The sequence below is a fragment of the Echinops telfairi genome, unplaced genomic scaffold, assembly GCF_000313985.2.
Source record: "Echinops telfairi isolate 266 unplaced genomic scaffold, ASM31398v2 ScPeMD7_31;HRSCAF=116, whole genome shotgun sequence".
NCBI lineage: Eukaryota > Metazoa > Chordata > Mammalia > Afrosoricida > Tenrecidae > Echinops > Echinops telfairi.
The window spans coordinates 18,446,000-18,466,178 of record NW_022103928.1 but is presented as its reverse complement, the minus strand read 5'-3'; the positions used below and the strand labels follow the sequence as shown (position 1 = coordinate 18,466,178).

The 20,179-nt window shown below is 43.6% G+C and overlaps 1 protein-coding gene across 1 annotated transcript in view; it reads right to left on the bottom strand.

The window, feature by feature from the left end:
• CADPS (calcium dependent secretion activator) overlaps positions 1-20,179 on the bottom strand; it is a 435,301-nt gene that overhangs the window by 280,097 nt on the left and 135,025 nt on the right. The window contains exons 4-5 of the mRNA XM_045290125.1: positions 19,487-19,720; positions 13,554-13,675 (exon numbers count right to left, since the gene is read on the bottom strand). Of these exons, the coding sequence (XP_045146060.1) occupies positions 13,554-13,675; positions 19,487-19,720 (356 nt within the window). The remainder of the gene's footprint in view (positions 1-13,553; positions 13,676-19,486; positions 19,721-20,179) is intronic.

The window sequence follows — 20,179 nt, the reverse complement described above, 5'->3', positions numbered from 1 at the left end:
ATGATGGCAACAAACATACAAATGTGCTTGACACAATGGATGGATTGATGGATTGTGATAAGAGTTGTATGAGTCGCCAATAAAATGATTTTTTTAAAAAGAAGAAAGGTGATAAATGAACAAAGGAGCCTGTCCAACAGCATCTTGTTTCTCTGCACTGTGACCTGATTCTGTCCTCCATTCATAGTTATATGCAACATCAACATGCCTTTGACCCATGGGATGGGTTCTGGTCTCAAAGCAAGACATCCCATTGAGCTCTTGTGGAGATTGCCAATTCCAGAGGCCAGGTGGGCTTTGAGATTTATTTTATTTGGGGTCTCTCGGTAGCAGGGGAGTAAGAAAGAGAGACCATTTCCAGGCCTCCACTCCTGCTACATTCAGCTCCAACTGCTCTTGGGGTGGAAGGCAGTTGCTCAGTTTGACTCAGCAGGGAGGGAGCCAAGGAAAGGACACGTGGCTGGGCTGAACTGAGACTCCACCTCGAGAGCTTCCTGCCCATATTCGTCCCTCCCATAAATCCTCCAATGAGGACTGACGACACAAGGATTAAATCAGCTCTCAACCAATAAGTTGGTGTTTCAAAACCACCCTGCATGTCCCGGTGAGAGAGGCCTGACAATTTGCTCCCATAAAGATTACAGCCTAGGAACTGGTATACCAGCAGTCCTGCTCCGTCATGTAGGGCCATTGTGAGTTGGAAAACATTTAACAACTCACAGTGACCACAACAATAGTCCTCAACTTGCAACTTGGTTATACAACTTGAAGTGTACATGATGGTAGTCAGGGGATCTCTCTCTATTCCGTCTATCACCCTGTGAAGATTATAAAAGGAGAAAATCAGAAACCAGAAAAACTTACCATGCATGATCAAGAATATGCCATGTGCAAGATACCTCTAAATTTACCTAGATTTAATTTCATTTCAGCGTACTTAGCAATTCTGTGTGTGTGTGTGTGTGTGTGTGCACATTTTGTTCACTCATTGAAAAAAGTGACAAGTGGTTTGATGTCCAAACAAGCTCCCCAAAGGTATTCACTTTATTTCACAGATGCTGGTAGAGTTTTGGATACTTAGCAACTCTTTTTATTAGAGAAACCTATCTCTGCCTTCATTATCACTACACTCATCAGTATTTTAAAGAGGATTTCAAGCTATCACTTCTTGGCTCAGCCCTTTCACCACTTCCTATTACAGCCTAATTTGTAATTAATGAAGATTTTTTTAAACAGCTACTACATAGAAGACCTTATAAAAACAAAACAAAACAAACCAACAAAAACTAGCTTGACATGTAGATTTCCTAACTACAAGTAAGGAGTCTACTCATAAATCAATGGACTCAATGGGTAAATAAATGAGAGGTAAAACATCTCAAACAGCATTTCTGCACACCTTCTCCCTTTGGGGCCTTTTGAGCCTTGTTTCCTTCTTTACCCAGTGCCAACTCTGGACAACAACAATGATCAAGAATAACAGTCCTTACATTGTGACACCTAGTATCTCATCTGAATGCAGCAAGCCTATGATGGAATTAGTGTTAGCATTTACAGTTTAGTGAACAAGTTTAGTGACCCCAATGTTTTGTTCCTAGGTATTTACCTACATGAGTTGAAACTTACTTTTGCCAAAATTGCCCCAAATTGGAGGCAACCGAGACGTCCTATGATATCCATGCCAAACCACTGCCATTAGGTTTATTCTGACTCACAGTGACCTTATATAGGGTTTACAAACCTTGGAAAAGGCAGATAACTTTATCTTTCCCTGATGGAGCAGCTTATCTTTCTCTGAGCCATTGATATTGTAGTTGGCCGCTCAACACCTACCTGGTAGCATCACCAGGGATTTTATGACAGGTGAGTGTATAAACAAGTTGTGGTATAGCAATACAATGGGTTGCTATACAGAGAAACACAATGGAGTTCTATAAAGAGAGAGGGAAAGAAATGAGCTATCAAACCACACAAAACCATGAGGACATTTTAAATGCATGCTGCTAGGCATAAGAAGCTAGTTTGAAAGAATGACATACTCTATGGTTCCAATTATACAATACTCTAGAAAAGGCAAACCGATAGATAGGAGAAAGATCAGTGGTTGTCAACGGATCTGGGGCTGAAGGGAAAGGGGTGAACAGGTGGAGTACAGGGCATTCTAGGGCAATGAAATTCTATGATATGGTAACAGTGGACAAATGACATAAAGCATTTGTCAGAATCCACAGTGGAGCAGTGGTTAAAGTGCTCAGCTGCTAACCAAAAGGTCAGCGGTTTGAACCCACCAATTGCTCTGTGGAGGGCAGGTGATGCAATCGGCTTGCATGGTGATGACAGCCCTGGAAACCTTGGAGCAGGAGGCGCAGGTCGACTCTGTCCTATGGGACCACTATGAGTTGGAATCCACTTGATGGCCGTGGGTTCAGTTTGGTGCGTGCAACACAGAGAATGCGCGTTCATGTAAGCTCTTACACCACCCCGTCGGCAGCAAGTCCACCCTGAGGCTTGCCCACTGCCCGCCCCACGGTGCTTGACAACAGTGCTTTTTCCCTTTCCCGGATTTGCTGTTTACTTACCATGGGGTATGGAGTCACTTAGCCTGCCTTTGGAGAGAAGCAGGCTTTGGAGCCACTACCTGGGTGACAGTCTGTTATGCTTTGATGATTTGCATGCTGCAAGCATGGCAGAAACTACACTGCTGGTGTTTCAAATATCAGCAGGGTCAGGTGTCAGTGGAACCTTCAGCTGATGACAGGCTTTGGAGAAAAGCCTGATGAGATACTTCTAAAAATTAGTACCCTAGCAATCACAGAATATGGTGTGAGACTAACTCACTCTGGATTCCTCAGCAGAGCGGGTGACGGCTGGAGAAGGGCCATTGTTTGGTAGAGTGGCGGGCCAGTGAAGGCCAGGTGAACCTTCCATGAGGTGGACTGGCACAAGAGCCACACAACAGACTCAAACCCAGCACGGTTAGGCTCTTAACCATATGGGGCTGCTCGCCCTTAGCAGTAGCTAAGTGTTATGGATAGTGATGTCCACAGTAATGGTGATCACTCCTGGGATTTTGTATGCTCCTGAAGAGCAGAACTCAGCAGAAATGCAGAACTCAGTCTGCAGAGACTCACAATCCTACCATCTAACATCGCTTATGTGTATGGTTTTAATAACGACTGCCGAGTGCCAGGGCCTGCACTGAGGAAGAACACCTGTGGTAGCATGAGGACAGCTCATTGTTACCATTTAAACAGGAGCAGTGATTCAGCCCACAAAAGAGCTGAATTTACAGAAAGGAAATGGGCCCTGTACAGAGTTCTGCTGATTACAGGCACACCCCAGAGACACTGCGTGCTTGGATCCAGACCACAGTAAAGCAAACATCACAATAAAGCAAAACACACAGACGTTTTGGTTTTCCAGTGCATACACAAGTTACAGTAATACGAAACTGTACTCTACAAAGGAGCTCTGCTGGCACTGTGGGTTACAGATTGGGCTGCTAACTGCAAGGTCAAGGGTTCAAAACACACCAGCTGCTCTGTGGGAAAAAATGAGACTCCTGACCCTGAACTTTGAGATATGAGATTAATAATCTCATAAACCCAATGTAGAGTCAGAATAGACCGAATAGCAGTGGATGGGTAGTCTATAAATGGGAAAAAGCATTCTGAAAAAGTCTGAAATATTGTGAGAATTGCCAAACTATGACAGAGATACAAAGTGAGCTCACGCTATTGGAAATGTGGCACCGATGGACTTCCTAGACTTGCGACCACTCTTCCAATGGTAAAAACCACCGATCTGTGCAGCAAGCTGACGGGAAGCAGAACACAATGAGGTATGCGTGTCCTCCATGGTCACTAGCGTACCACTCTTAACCAATCCATTAACTCCTCGGAAGCTCAGAAATCACATGAGTACACTGGGAATAACACGAGGACCTGGGACAGTTAACCCTGTGTTAGTCAACAGGGCTAAGCCAGGGCGCTTTGTGGTTGGGCAGCTAAAGCGTAGTCATCTCCCATGATGAGATCTGTTGCCATTGTTTGCTGTGCGTTCCAGTGAGTCGGTGCCAACACAGAGTGACCCTACGCACACTGCCCGGTCCTGGGCCATCCTCATCATTGCTCCTCTGCCTGAGCTCACTGGTGCAGCCACTGCGTCAATCCACCTCACGGAAGAGTCTCCTATTTTGCGCTCCCCCTCCACTGTACCAACATAAGGCTCTTCTCCAGGCCCTGGTCTCTCCTGACAATGAGTCCAAAGTATGTACCATGAAGTCTCACCATTCTTGCCTCTGAGGCGCAATCTCACTATTTCTTCCAAGATACATTTTTAACAAATGATTTGTTGGTCCCTTTGGCAGGCCATGGTACTTTCAATATTCTTCTGTACCCTTCCTTATTCAATATTCATTTTTTTACATGCATATGAGGCAATGGAAAATACCATGGTGTAGGTCAGGGACACCTTAGTCCTCGAAGCAAGATCCACGATTCTCAATATTCTAAGAAAGTCTTGGGCAGCAGATTTACCTAAGGCAACACATCTTTTGATCTCTTGACTGCTGCTTCCATGAGCATTGATAATGGATCCAAAGAAGACAAGATCTTTCACAGCTTCAACCTTTTCTCCATTTATCATGATGTTATCTATTGGTCCAGTTGTGAGGATCTTGGTCCTTTTCGCATTGAGTGGCAATTCACATTAAAGGCTGCAGTCCTTGACCTTCATCAGCAGATGTTTCAAGTCCTCCTTCCTTTCAGCAAGCCAAGTTGTGTCATCTACATATCACAGGTTGTTAATAAACCTTCCTCCAATCCTGATACCACATTCTTCTTCATACAAGCCAGCTTCTTTGATTATTTGCTCAGCATACAGGTTGAATAAGTATGGTAAGAAGATACAATTCTGATGCACATCTTTTTTTAATGTTAAGCCAGGCAGTATTCCCTTGTGTTTGCACCACCACCTCTTGATCGATGTACAAGTTCTGCATAAGCACAATGAAGTGTTCTGGAATTCTAAGGTTATCCTTAGTTTATTATGGTTTATACCGCTGAAGGTTTTTCAATAGTCAATAAACCAAAAGTGAACATCTTTTTCACATTCTCTACGTTCAGTCATGATCCTTCCGACATTAGCAATGGTACCCTTGTGTCAGGTCCTCTTCTGAATCTGACCTGAACTTCTGGCAGTTCCCTGTCAATGTCCGTCATCACTGTTACATGATCTTCAGCAAAATTTTACTTGCATGTGATGTCGTTCTATAGTTTGAGCATTCTGTTGGTTCCTCTTTCTTTGGAATGGGCACAGATATATTTGGCCAATTAGCTGTCTCCCAAATTTCCTAGCATAGACAAGTGACTATTTCCAGGGCTTCCTCAGCATGCTGAAACATGTCCATTCATATTCCATCGATTCCTGGAGCCCTGCTTTTGGCTAATGCAGTTTGAACTTCTTCCGTCAGCACCATTGGTTCTTGTTTATATGCTCCTTCCTGAAACGGTGGACTGTCGCCTGGTTCCTTTTGATACAGCGACTCTGTATTTTTCCCATATTCTTTTGATGCTTCCTGCATCATTCAATATTTTGCCCACAGAATCTTTCAAAATTGCAACTTCAGGCTTGTTGTTGCTAGGTGCCATCAAGTCGATTTGGACTCACAATGAAGCTATGTGTAGCAGGACAAAGCACACCTGAGTCCTCTGTCCTCCTTGCACTTGTTGTTTGAGCCTATTGTTGCAGTCACTGTATGAGGCCATCTCATCAAGATTCTTCCTCTTTGTTTTCACTGCCCTTCTATTTTACTAGGCATGATGTCCTTCTCCAGGGACTGGTCTTCCTTATAACTTATACAAAGTACACGAGATGAAGTGCCACCATCCGTGCCTCCAAGGAGCATTCTGACTAGATTTCTTTTAAGACAGACCTGCTTGTTTCTCTGGCAGTCCACAGTATTTCAGTACTCTTTCCCGGCACCATAATTCTAATGCATCACTTCCATGATGAGATCTGCTATAAGCTGTTAATCAATTGAAAGAGAGTTTTATGGGGTGTGTGAATCATCTATTTCTAATATATGAGAACAAAGCTTATCTTTTTTGGGGGTCTGGATCCTGTATCTGACTTGTCATCTGACCTCCAGTTCTGTAGTCTTGAGTCAGTAGCATGTCATAGTACCTGCTGATCCTGAGAGCCATCAGTCATCAGCAACCTGTCATCTTACCTTCTTATCTTGGATTAACTGACTCTGAAGCCAAGACCAGGCTGATCTTGGGCTCATCAGCCCTTGTAATTATGTGAGTTGGAGGCAGCCTCCAGCTTGACATCTGACTCACAGACTTGGATCTTACTCACTTCTATAACTGTGTGAGACATTTCTTTGATGTAAGCCTCTGTGTGTATATATATATATGTATATACATAGATGTGCTTCATTCATTTTGCTTCTCTAGAGAACCCAAACTAAGAGAGAAACTATCTCATAAATTTCTGTGGCACATTAAATAAGATGACGGTAATTATGAAAGACTTAGTACCTGGTCCATAAACAACGTAGTGTTGAGTCAATGTTAGCACAACACTATATGCTTGTACACATTGGCTAATCTAAAACAAGCCTCTCCTGGTTTCTTATTAGTAAGGATTTAGAGCTTCTGTCTGTACCCCAAGACCCCTGGTAGTACAGTTCTTAAAGTGCTCAGCTTCTAACCAAAAGGCAGGTGGTCTGAACCACCAGTCATTCCACTAGAGAAAGTTATGGATTTCTGTAAACATTTCTGTAAACATAGCGGGGAGACCCCTGTGGGGGCAGTTCTACTCTGTCCTATATAGTCACTATTTGTTAGAATTGATTTAATGGTAGTGGGTTTGGTATTGATTTGGACATACATTATTTTTAAAAAGTAACCATAGAGCGATCCTTCTTATGCTAGCACAGATATTCTCCCCCCCTCCCCCTACACACCCCTGTCACCTCTGCAACTTGCTCTTGATGGTCCACAAGGAAAAAGAGTCACTAACTTAGAGTCATTTTGAGCACTAAGTCATGTCTGGCCCTCAGCATGGCACTTTCTCTTGCCTCAGATGCACATGAAAGTTGGACACTGAATAAGAATGACCAAAGAAGAACTGATATATTTGAATTGTGGTGTTGGCCAAGAATATTGGAAGCACCATGACTGCCAGAAGAGCAAGCCCGTCTACTTTGGAAAGATTAAAGCCAGAATGCTTTTGGTAAGTGGGGATTGAGAAGCATCACCTCAAACCCCCCAAAATTGCATGTCATTTTCAGACTTTAAAGATCCCCCATAAAGGAACCAATCACAACAATTGACATATAACCCCCTCCCAGGGGGTTGAACAAAGAAAAGTGGATGAAGGGAGACAGCAGCTGGTGTACGACATGAAAAAAACAATAATTTAGAAATTACCAAGGGTTCATGGGGGTGTGTGAGCTGATACCAAGGGCTCAAGTAGAAAGAAAATGTTTTGAGAATGAGGATGACAAGAAATGTACAAATGTGCTTGACCTCATGGATGGATGTATGGATTATGATACAAGTTGTCAGAGCCCAAATAAAGTGATTTTTAAAATCAGATCCCCCATAGAATGCTCATTTTTTTCAGTTTCTTCCATCTGATATTTTACCTTTTACAACAACTGTAATTGAAATAAACCTAATATAAATTGTCAGTGGGTTAAAAACAACAACAAAAACCTAAGTGACAAGTGGTATTTGGGGGTCTTAATGCAGAGGAATTCGCCACACCTTGCTTACTGACTGTCTTATTATCTGATAGCTCACATTTATAAATATCATAAAAGACCTACTGTCCTACCCTTTGGGGCATTACTCTCTGCGAGGCGAGAGTGACACTGGCTGTAAGGGTTGCAGTTACGTCAACTTGGCTGGGCAATGATTCTGTGGTTTGACAGTTAACGATGAAGCAATTTGGAATTTATGTAATGATGTAATCATCTTCCATTTTTGTGACCTAACGTGGTCATCCTCCATTTTAGCATAAGGTTGACTTTTTCCTAAAGAGGTAGAACACTGTCCCAGTAATTCAAATTGTGATTTTAGGGTGTCTAGGTATTAGAGACCTACTAGTGCCAAATTGAAACTTTCTCCTTGAATGGAGCAGAAAAAATAAAAAAATAATTAGGAAGATATTAAATTACTCACTATATGATATGATAAGCTGGGATAATACCTATTATAATCTTCTGTATCAGTAGAGGCAAGAATGCCACCCTTTGAAACATTTTGCATTATGTAAAGAAAAGCACTCTATTCTAGTTCAAAGGAGGTAGACAAATACATGTGGATTTAAGAGTCCCCAAATAGAATTTCCCTTCTTCATTCTCTTTCCTTTCCTGAGATTGCATATCTGGTAACAGGCCTTCTGTGGCGCTGCTTTGGTTTCCCACCAGAAGCATGATTGCCGAATGAAGGCAGTATTTTAAAATACATACCCCTGGAAAACGTTTGATCTTGTATTCTCCTGGATTCCTAGTTGAAAATCCAGGAGAAGCGGACAATAGATGAGGGAGCATGTGAGGGAAGATAGTCTGCCTGAAAATAAGTCCCATGTAGCAAGCTGACCGAACGAAGGACACATGGGACTCCAATGTAAGGGAGAGTAGAAAAGAAGCTGCACTGAGGACGAAGGTGCGCCTGACCCAAGCTGTGGCGTTTTCTGGGGCCTCATGTGCTTGTGAAGGTTGGGCACTGGATAAGGGCGAATGAAGAAGAACGGATGTGCTTGAAATGTGGAGCTGACGAAGGATACTGAAAGTACCGTGGAGTGCCAAAAGGACAAATAATTTTTTTTCTTAGAAAAAAAAATACTGCCAAGAGTGCCCTTTAGAAGCAAGGAAGGCAAGACTTTGTCTTACCTACCTTGGCCATAGGGTCAGGAGAGACTAGGCCCTGGAGAAGGACATTATGTGGAGGGACAGCGAACAAGAGGCAGGCCCTCAACAATATGGATGGACATGGCGGCTGCGACAATGGGCTCTAGCTTGGGAACAATTGTGAGGATGGCGCGGGACCAGGCAGTGTTTTAGTCTGTTGTTTTAGGGTCGCTATAGGTCGGAATTGGTTCCATGATACCTAACAACAACAACAGAAACAACACAAATGTTCCAGGGAACACACACTCTTGAACAAACTAAGTTACTTAATACAGGCCTGCATTTGTGACTGTAGTGAGCAACAACAACAAACAAGATACACTCTTTTCAGACACACAACCGGCCATGGTATCAGCATCCCAGTCACTAGGGTGGAATACTTGGTAGCAACAACCATTACATTTATAGTAATAAACAAAAGAGACAGGAACAGGACTTTTAGACTGCATGAAAAAGTGGAAGTATCAACTTGCTGTCAGAAAAGAGGCATGAATCAGAAGACAAATGGGGCAGGGAAAGGGCTACGTTCATTTGTCAGCGGACGGAGGAGAGTTATGAGGATAGATGAACGGTAACCTCCAAACACACAGTTCTTCCTGCAGACCATCGCGATCAAGTTACCGAGATGACAGCTGGAGATCAGTAATGGGAGGCATCGTAAGAAGGGTGGCGGAAAAGGGGAAGAAGGAAAAGCTTCAGGGGAAAGGAAAGATGGAGAGGAGTCTGAGTAAGTCAAAATCAGGACGCAGGAATAAATTGGAGATGCCCCCAAATCCTCATTCACCGTATCACAAAAACTGGAGGTAGTGGTGTAGTAGTAGCACCGATGAAGCACACATTTCTCTAGTTCCTTAATGCTTCCTCCTCCTCTCCCCACCCACTATCATGATCATAATTCTACCTTATAAATAGCTAGAACAGAGCATATACACTGGTATGGATAAGAGCTCAAAACCCAGGGAGTCCAGGACAGATAAACCCCTCAGGACCAATAATAAGAGTAGCAATACCAGGTGGGTAAGTGGATGGTGGGGGAAGAAAGGGGGAACCAATTACAATGATTGACATATAACCCCCTCCCAGGGGGACTGACAAGAGAAAAGTGGGTGAAGGGTGACAGAAGTTGGTGTAAGACATGAAAAAAAAGGATAAATTATCAAGGGCTCATGGGGGGTAGGGGTGGCGGGGGAATGAGCTGATACCAGGGCCTCAAGTAGAAAGAAAATGTTTTGAAAATGATGATGGCAACATATGTACAAATGTGCTTGACGCAATGTATGCATGTATATATGGATTGTGATTAATGCTGTAATCACATGATTTAAAAAACAAAACAATACTGGTAGCAGAAACCAGAAGAACTGAACAGCGACAAAGACAAGGGACAAAAACAGGACTGAAAAAATCAATGCCGCAGTAGAAGGGAGATGAACAGCACTGCCAAGGAGAATTTATACGGGATGAAATAAAGAGTATCGGTAGATGTTAAACTCCAGGGGGATGTCTCTGGAATATAGCTTGTTGTTAGGCGACTCCTAGTCACCCCACGTGACAGATGAGAACGGGCTCACTCAGGGCTCCTGGCTGCAATGCTTACAGGAGCAGAGAACTGGAGATCGGAAAAGCACAGTGCTCCTCCCTTCCCCTGTAGCAGATCTCACTAGCTGATCATGCCACTATTTTCTTCTGAGTACAGATTTGGCCTCAGACTCCTTCCCAGCACATCCCACTGGGTAGCTACGACAGATTTGAAATGACCCTGGTCCTGAAACTGCATCCTTAATATTTTTAAAAGCCAGGAAACTTTCTGTGGCATTTTGATAATGTCCACTTATTGATTGAAGAGAAATTTTTTTTAAAGTACACTCTGGTTAGAAAAGCAAAATATTTCAGAGTGAGGGGTTGTGGTGTGTGTGTTGAACGATGCACATGAATAAATATGTATATGAAGCCTAAGTATTTCAAATAGGTAGACATAAGCAAGCCACACTGATTTTTAATCTGAAATTTTGCTTTACACACTCATGAGCACAGGAAAACCAGCTAACTGTTTGCTCTGGCAAATGCAGTACAATCATATGATGTGTGTTTTAAGTTAAACCAGCCCACACGAAACAAAAACCTGTTGGAATAAGCAGAGCTCTCTCCGTTCTCTCGTTAGCTTTGAGATAACCATATTGGCTCGGTCATCTTAAATAGTAGGCAGAAATCCCCAAGAGGTTCTTCTTCCCGCATACGCCACACATCTTAGTAAAGGACCCGCAGAGCATGCAATCGAGCATAATGGCATGGCTCGTGACCCAGCTGTGACGTTTGGGATGGGTGGGTACTGAGACTTCGTCAATGGCAGGCAAACAAACTGCATTCCTTGCCAGGATTTTGTTTTTGTTTTGTTTTTAGGGTGGGGTCAGTTTTTAAAAGGAGCAGGATGGTGTGTGACCAGTTTCACTGGTTCCCATTACTTCCTGCACTCACTCATTAAATCTTCGGAGCATCAGAGGCCTTTGCCTATTCATATAAAGAACCACTTGAAGGCACACAATGTCCCCCGGTTTTCTCTCGTCCAGGAAACATCCCGTGCTTTCTTTGAACTATTTTGTATGAACCTCTTGGTAAGTTATTCATGTGCTGCCAAACGTTCATAATGCTCTGGGGCAGGAGAGGCTGTGAACTGCTGCTGGGCTTACCCTTTTTATGACTCTCCTATGAATTAACAACAACAAAACGATGCTCATTAGTCTAGGCTGGCTTAACTAGTCAGAGAGGGAAAGGGAAGGAGGTCGTGGGTAGGAAGGGTGAAGGAGAAAGTGTTCTTTCAACCATTTGTGCACCCTGAGAGTCCATTGACCCAGATGAATGAACCATCTCCTCTCTTGCAGACAACTGCAAAGATTCCAGTCTGCTCGCCTGCTTTGATGCTGGCCACCCCCATTGCAGGCAGGCAGTCATCCTTTCGAAACACGTGGCTAATCACATCTCCCGGTGCTTTTCTCTCCAGGGTCTAGTCTAGCCAGGACCTGGGTGCTCTGGCCCCTACCTGCCTCTCTGGCGGCATATGGCACCAGAGCCCTGGTTCACTGCACCCCAGCTCCATGGTTCTCCTTTCAGTTCCTCCTCCCTGTTGTTTACCCCCGGCTTTTGCAGAAGCTGCTCAGCACGCTGATCTTTCAAATTTCACCCCCCTTACTCAGCTTGTATGACATCAGGTCAATTGTCACAGAGGTCCTAGAGAGGGGCTCCTCAGACCCCACAACTAGTTCAGGCCTCACTGCAACCTGCTTTTGAAGGCCCCTTTCCTTCAATGCATTTGTAATTATTTATAAATATATGTTTACATAACTTGTGTGATGATTTAATTGCCTGAGGTCTCACGAAATTAAATTAGGTAGTCTGTAGAACTACAGCAATGACCATTGTCTTTTCTACTAGCCAGATGCCCTTATACATGCACACACAGACATAGTGAACATGAGACAGCTATATGTTGACTTAATGAATTAATGCATTGTGTCCAAAGCAACACACCGGTTTGTTGATATATTCATGATGGTTGCACATTGATACGCACTTTGAAAAAACATCACTATAGGGTAAACCAAATACTGTTTAGAAAACATTTATATTAATCTCTTCTATACATCACAGTTAAGGATGGATCTTGTGACTTAGCTGTGTGGTAGTTGGATGATTTTATGTCAACTAGACCCTCTTCACGAGCCCTGCTGGAGTAGTGGTTACATGCTGAGCTGTGAACCACAAGGTCAGGAGTTCGAAACCACTCTCTGCGGGAGAAAGACGGACTTTCTACATCTGTAAATGGAAACTCACAGGGGCAGTCCTACCCTGTCCTATAAGGCCACTGTAAGTCGACATTGACTGATCGACAGCAGGGAGTTTGGTTTTTGGACACACTCCTGACTAGGGCTGGAGTCAAACCTGTCAATCAAGCTGGATGACAGCTCCTTGGGGGTGTGGTCTTCTGTGTCACAGTGAGGGACTCTGGTAACTGCTCTATCTCTCTGCCCCTCGGCTTTCCTACCTCCTGAAACTCTGCCTGCCTTGAGGGGTGGCCGCACCTGACCGGAGAGCCGTTGGCACTGTGCCATGTTTCCACGGGCTTTGTATGCATGCGACTGCACCCACCAGCCCGTTATCTCCCTACTTCCTGCTCCACGTTTCCGTTTCCGCATCATCAGCCTGCAGCTGAGTGAGTCTGAAGAGGGCTGCGCCGGCATCAGACTCATGAGCTTGAGTTGGGCTGCGCTAGAATGCTTTCTTGATAAAAGATTTGTTTCTTGATATGAAGCTCTTCCTAATCCCTAGGTGAGTGTCGCTGGATTGGTTTCTCTCGACCACCTGATCCAACACATTTTCTAAGGTCTCTAGATAGGAAGAAGATGCCTCCTTTAATTTCCTTCTGGATTTCTGCTTGGGAGGAATTAGAATCCTGGTGCTGGCTGCCAAATATAAATGTCGTGAAGCCATCCTGTTTGACAACAAAACAAGGTGTATGCCGTCTAGCAGCCTCCGAGGAGACCAGAACTTCCCCATGGGTTTGGCTGAAATGAAGCCAGAGAGAACCCCCCCCCTCCCCCCAGGACACAATCTGGGGGGAAGCTTAACTTACGTTGGTTTCGAAGCCTCAGCCTGGTCAGTCTGCAGTTTCTCTCCTCCTTCCACCTCCATTGTGCAATACACAATGCGGTTTGGAGCCAAGGATTTGAGGCCTTGGACTTCCATAATCACCACCTGGAAACAATCACACAGCAGCAGTCATTGCCAAAGCCCACATGCAGCATCACCTAGAGGAAAATATATAGCTGAGGAGAAGTTACAAAGAAGCCATCAGATATAGGATGGGTTCAATCAGGCTTCTACCCTTCACAGGGAGGCTGGTCTTGCATGAAGATGCAGTTTCTCGCAGTGAACCCCCTCTCTGATGGGAAGACAAGGCCCTGCAATTCAGATGCTCCCAGGGGCCAGCCAGGGAAAGTTAGATGGGACATTTTTCCATGGTAAACACTGAATAGCACTTCTCAATTCCATAAATAAATAGGTTTTCTTTAAAAATAATGCAGCTTTTGGTTTAGCTCGTGGCTGAGATAATGGCCCAAGAACAAATTCCCTTTTCCCTTCATAATAAGGTAAATGGACGTGCAAGTGCCAAGATAAAAGGCACGGAGCACTCAGCATTAGTGCCAGCGGTGCAATAGGGGGTGGTGGGGACTGTGGCCCATGAGAGCACATAGCCCCTGTGAAGGAAGTGGTTTGTCACCTCTTACTCCCCAAGTCCTGAGCTGCAAGATACTCCACTTTTTCCTATGAGAAGATGTAAAATCTGCTTTGAACTTTGCCTAATGAATCTACATGAAACTCAAACCCACTGCTATTGCGTCCGATCTGATTTAGGGAGGAATAATAGTCATCAACTCTGGGCAAGTCAACATTGTTCATCCACAGAGAGACATACCGCCACTTGCACATTCTCTGGTCTAGACTGGAGGCTCTTTAAATTGATAAGTCAAGACACACAAGGAAGATTCAGAAAGTTCATGGAAACATTCCTCTATCTTTCAGTTCAATTTTCCCAATACTTGTTGATGTTCTCTCATATTATTCATAATTCCTGGCTCTTCTCCCTATTACCCCAAACTCACTTCTCACTATTACTCTAAACCTGCAGTTCTAATCAACAATGGCAGGCAGAGTTATTGAGAGACAAGGGCAGAGATAGACTGACTGAGACAAAATTTAAAAAATGCAACAGATGACTCATATTCGAGTTCTATAATGAACAAGGTCTATGAAAATTCACAAGATATGACAAAATAATAATTTATAAATTATCAAGGGCTCATGAGGGAGGGGGGAGCGGAGAGGAAGGGGAAAAACTGAGGACCTGATGCCAGGGGCTTAAGTGGAGAGCAAATGTTTTGAGAATGATGAGGGCAATGAATGTACAAATGTGCTTTACACAATTGATGTATGTATGGATTGTGATAGGAGTTGTATGAGCCCCTAATAAAATGAGTAAAAAAAAAAAAAAAGGAAAGATGTCGCATTTAACACAGAAAGGACATTTTAAGATCTATCTTTAAGTACAATGCTGTCTGTGATAGGATAATATCTACATGTATACAAGGAAATCCAATAATAATACTATTATTCAAATTAGCACACCAACCATTAAAGCTAGTGATAAAGAAACTGAAGAATTCTACAACGTGTTCAGTTTGAAAATGATTAAGCATGCAATTAGGATGCAGAATAGAATTGTGCTTGATCGAGTTTCCAATGTCTGATTTTTCAGAAATAGATCACTAAGTCTGGGTGGGTTCAAACCTTTGATCTTTAGTTAGTAGGGAGTATGTTAACCATTTGCATACCCAAAGACTTCAAAGAAGGTGGTCAGGGCAATGAAGTACACAGACTGGTCAGACCTGGGACCATACCTATATCTGGAGCTAGGTCATTACGTAGACCAGCCTCACCCATGTGAGAACAGGAAATAAGCGATACATATTTTCTTGAAAGAAGCTCATAGTACTGGAAACAGAAGAAAATAATATAGTGCTGAGTGCTTTAAAATAAACAAAGAAAAATGAGGAGCTTATGCCATGGGCTTAGAAAAAAAAAAGAAAATTCATACTCAATAACACTTCAAAGAAGAGGCAGCACACAAGGGGAAAAAAGTGGGTGTGCAAAAAGCACACATATCTCCTTAATGGATCTGATTCAAGGAAGTACAGTGTGGACAGCCTTGAACCAGGACTCAGAAGTCACACTTTTGCTATGGAAGACTCCAATGGTGCCCACACTTTGGTGTGAAGCCGCATCTCCTGAAGCCGCATCTCCTGGAGACTTGTTAATCACTTGTTTCTGGGATCCACCTCCAGAGTTTATAAGTCAATAGACCTTTGGGCTTCTAGCATTTCCATCTGTGACACTTATGCTGCCAGTCTCTGACCCATCTTCTGACAACCACTGTACTAGCCACATGATGCTGGGCACGGACTGCTTTTCTTTCTAATCTCCTGGGCCTCTGTTTCATTATCTGTTGAATGTGGTAATGGTATGTGTCCTCTTCCTCACATAGTGTGGCTGCTTTAAAAGGAATCAATGAGACAATGTTCACAGTTGGAAACATTTTACACAGGGAGAACCATACAAATGGAAAATTATGGGAGACAGAATACAACGAGCACCCGCTTTGGAGTCTCAAAGATCCGAGTTCAAATTCTCATTAGGTGTGCAATCAATCTTATGCAACTTGCTTAACTTCCCTAAAAAGCTTTATTTCCATGTCTGTAAAGGCTTCAAAAGTGAGGATTCACTCAGTCCCTATCAGTAAAGTAGAGGTCACTCCAGTGGCATTCTAAAAACCCACAATGGTTTTCAGCAGAACACCCCCCTTCTCTTGCCCAGGGCCATGCCAATGCATTGGCTCCCTTAAACTCTGGTATCCCTTCCACCCACCCAGTTCTACAATTCTACAACCCACAGGTTCCCAAACTTATTTGGGCCATGGCCTATTTTTAGAAAAAAAAGTTATGGTACTCATCAATTAAAACTCTTGTACTATAGCCCATCATTGAGGATAAAGTGTAGGTATCTGCTTTTGCACCACACCTGGATCATTCCAGTCCCCCCAGGGGGTGGTATTGCTCACTTTGGGAAACACTGATAGAAACCATGCCTTGGGTCAACCTGCAAATTCAAATCCCGGTTTGCCTGGATGAATTGAAGATCAGCTTTCTCCTCCTTTCTGCCTCTCCATACACGCTCACAAATAGATACACAGCAATTTTTGCTGGCTGTTTTAGCATGATGTGCAATTTGGTGTTTTTCCAATTAAAAAGTATTTGAGAAGGTAGGGAATTTCATTCTGTGCTTGTACTTAGCAGCTAAAGCCTGTGTGAATCAAGGACCCATGGGGGTGTGGTTAGATCAGTCCACATGGCTACTTCAGATAATCAGCTGTATAATACTGGACACTGATAAAAAATGAGAAAGGTATGGCTTAAACCCTTTCATGAAAATCAATAAACCACTTTTGCCCCTCTTTCTGTAGAAAGACAAAAGGTGGTAGAGAATAAATTGTCACTTCTAATTGGCAATAATCAAATTCAAAGACACCTAGGCAAAAGCAGTCAATACCTCAGTTGGCAGTATTAGAAAAAAAAAGTTTCTGTGAAGTTACACTGAGAAATTTTTTTTTTCACACACAAAGTGCTCTATATTTAACTGAATGCTGCCTCTTCAGACTGCAAAATACATGCTGGAAACACCGCAATATGACTATCCTGATCCAAACTGAGCACAGAAAAACAAATTACCAGCAGTTAATTCACAGCAAGCCATAATGATGTTCTACAAAATTAATTTAGTCTTTACACATGCTAATTAAATCTACAGAAAGCTGATCTGTTCTCTTAGTCTCACTAAATAGAGGGTTGTCATAAAAGTCTTTATGTTTTAATAAAGTATTAGTGATTCTCAATCTTCAGTGTTATCAGAAATATGTGGCGAACTCTTTATTAGACAGATTGCAAGGATGCACCCTACTTAGTTTTTTACTGACAAGTTTATGAGGCATAGTTTACACATCACACAATTTGCCTATTTCAAGCTTACGATTCACTGTACATTCGTAAATGTACCGAGTCATGTGATGATCACCATCGAGTAGTTTTAGACAATTTTAATCTCCTCCCCTCTGGCAGGTCCCTCATGCCTACCCTCACACCCTGCCCCGGGAACCACTAACTGACTTTCTATTGGGGTGGATTTGACTTCTCTGGGCATTTCATAGAGATGCAATCGCACAGCATGTGGGCTCTTGTGTCTGACTTCTTCCAGGTTTATCCAGGTCAAAGCACATGGTAGCTGTTTCTTAGTGCTACTGTGTGCATGTTTCAATGCTGTCCATAAGACTTCCAGTGGCCAGTTCCTCAGAAGTGGACACCCTACACCTTTGTAGTCTTGTCTTAGTTTGGAAGCTCTGCTGAAATCTGTTCACTGTGAGTGAGCCTGCTGGCATCGAAAATACCAGCAGCCTGAAAACACGCAAGTCACTACAGTGCAACAAAATGACAGACAAAGGGAGAAGAAGGACATCATGCTTGGTGACGTAGGCAGCGAAAACGAGGAAGATCCTCGACAAGATGATGGACACAGTGGCTGTAACCGTGGGCTCAAACATAAGAATAATTGTAAAGATGATACTGGACCGAGCAGTGGTTTACTCTGCTGTACATAAAGTCACTATGAGTCAGAACTGACCTGATGGCACCTAGCAACAACAACAACAACTGTGTCCATAGTATTTCTCTGGGTAGGGATACCACATTTTGTTCACCAGCTGATGGGCAGTTAGGCTCCTAGTCTTTGAGTATTAGGAATAATGCCGGGGGCAGTGGTATTTCACTGGGAGGATTCTCACCATGCATGCTGAGTAGTTGGGTTTGATTTCTGGACCATGCCCCTCCTGCACAGCCACCCCCCCTGTCTGTCAGTGAAGGCATACGTGTGGCTGTGATGTTGAACACATTTCAGCAGAGCTTCCTGACTAAGACGGACTAGGCAAAAAGACCTGGTGACCTACTGAAAACCAACCCATGAAAACCCTATGGATTTGCAACAAGAGGCTAGTGCAGGGCTGGGTAACTTGTTGCTCCACTGTTCATGGGGTCAACAGGAGGTGAGGGCTCACCTGACAGCAGCTAACAGCATCAACACAGATAATGTCGCCATAAACACTTGTGAGTAATGCTTTGATGTCCTACCTAGGAGCTGATATGTTGGGCCACATGGAAGTTAAAGAGTTAACTTTTTGAAAAACTGCCCAACTGCTTTTCTAATGGATAATTTATGTTCTTACTCTCTAGTGATTCTGGGTCAGTAGGCCATGATGGTATCCAGGAATCCGCATCCTTAACTAGCTAGGGAACCCCAGGGAATGGTGGTGTATGGAGATCAAATAATAACCATAACATGTGGGCAGATGGTACAGAGAAATGCCTTGATCTATTGAGCATTCTCCTATAATACTGGGCCAAATGGCTTCTTCCTTTGGGGACTAAGTTAATCTAAAAGCAAAACCCAAAGACGTCCACCAGCACTCAAGACTCTGCCATGTAATCATCAGGACAGATGATGAGAAAGACATTTTACGCTCCAATCCAGCACTGTTGATGCTAGATTACTTCTCTCACACCTGCAATGCAGGGTGCCAAAAGGTAAAACTCCTTAGATTGCACAGTGCCGTTATAAAACCCCCTGCGCATTGCGATCGATAAGACAGGGGGAAATAGAACCATGTTGGGAGTACACAGTTAAATGTAGTACAGGTGGCTCTTCTGATTGCGTTTCCTTCAGAACCGTCTGGGCTCCTGGAGTTGGGGAAACACTTGGGGATTAGCTGACCTCTGTTTAGCAAGCTGTTGTGTTCATAACTGCTTCGGGGGCTCCAGGGGGAAAGCCGGCTGATGGGGATGCATCGAATCACCCAGGCGCTGCCTGCTGTGCTAGGAAAATCTGGAGGGCTCGGGGGCTTTTTACCTCCAGGGAGAAAGAGAGCACGACGTCGGACTTGGAGAGCTGGTTCTCGCTCTCTTCGCCCATGTCGATGATGGACGCGTTGTGGCTGCGTTTGAGTTTCTGAAGCTTGAACTCGCCGCCCTTGGACACTGGCATGCTCTCCAGGTTGGCCATGAGCAGGTTGACTGACGACTTCAGCTCCTCAATGTACATGTTTTCCATTTCTTTGGAGACGAACTTGGGAAATTTGCGTTCCTTGAAAAGGGAGCGAGAAGTATCATTAGAGGCATAGAGACCTGATGCACATAGGGCAGTGGTTCTCAACCTTCCTCCTGGCGCGGCCCTTTAACACAGTTCCTCACATGGTGGTGACCCCAATCATAAAATTATTTCATTGCTACTTCATCACTGTCATTTTGCTACCGACCGTTATGAACCGTCATGTAAATAGCTGCTATGCATTTTCATTGTTACAAATTGAGCATAATTAAAGCATAGTGATTCATCATAAAACAATATGTAATTATATATCGTGAAATAGTCATTTCTAATTACAAATCAATGAAATCTTGTCTTGAAGCATGGTGTAGCATGGGTAACAGTCTTCATGCAGGGCACTCGTATGTGGGCGTATCTGCATATGGGCGGACCCGCCAGGAGATGGAGAGAGAAGTGGTGTCTCAGTTCCTAAAACCATCAGAAATCTGTGGTTTC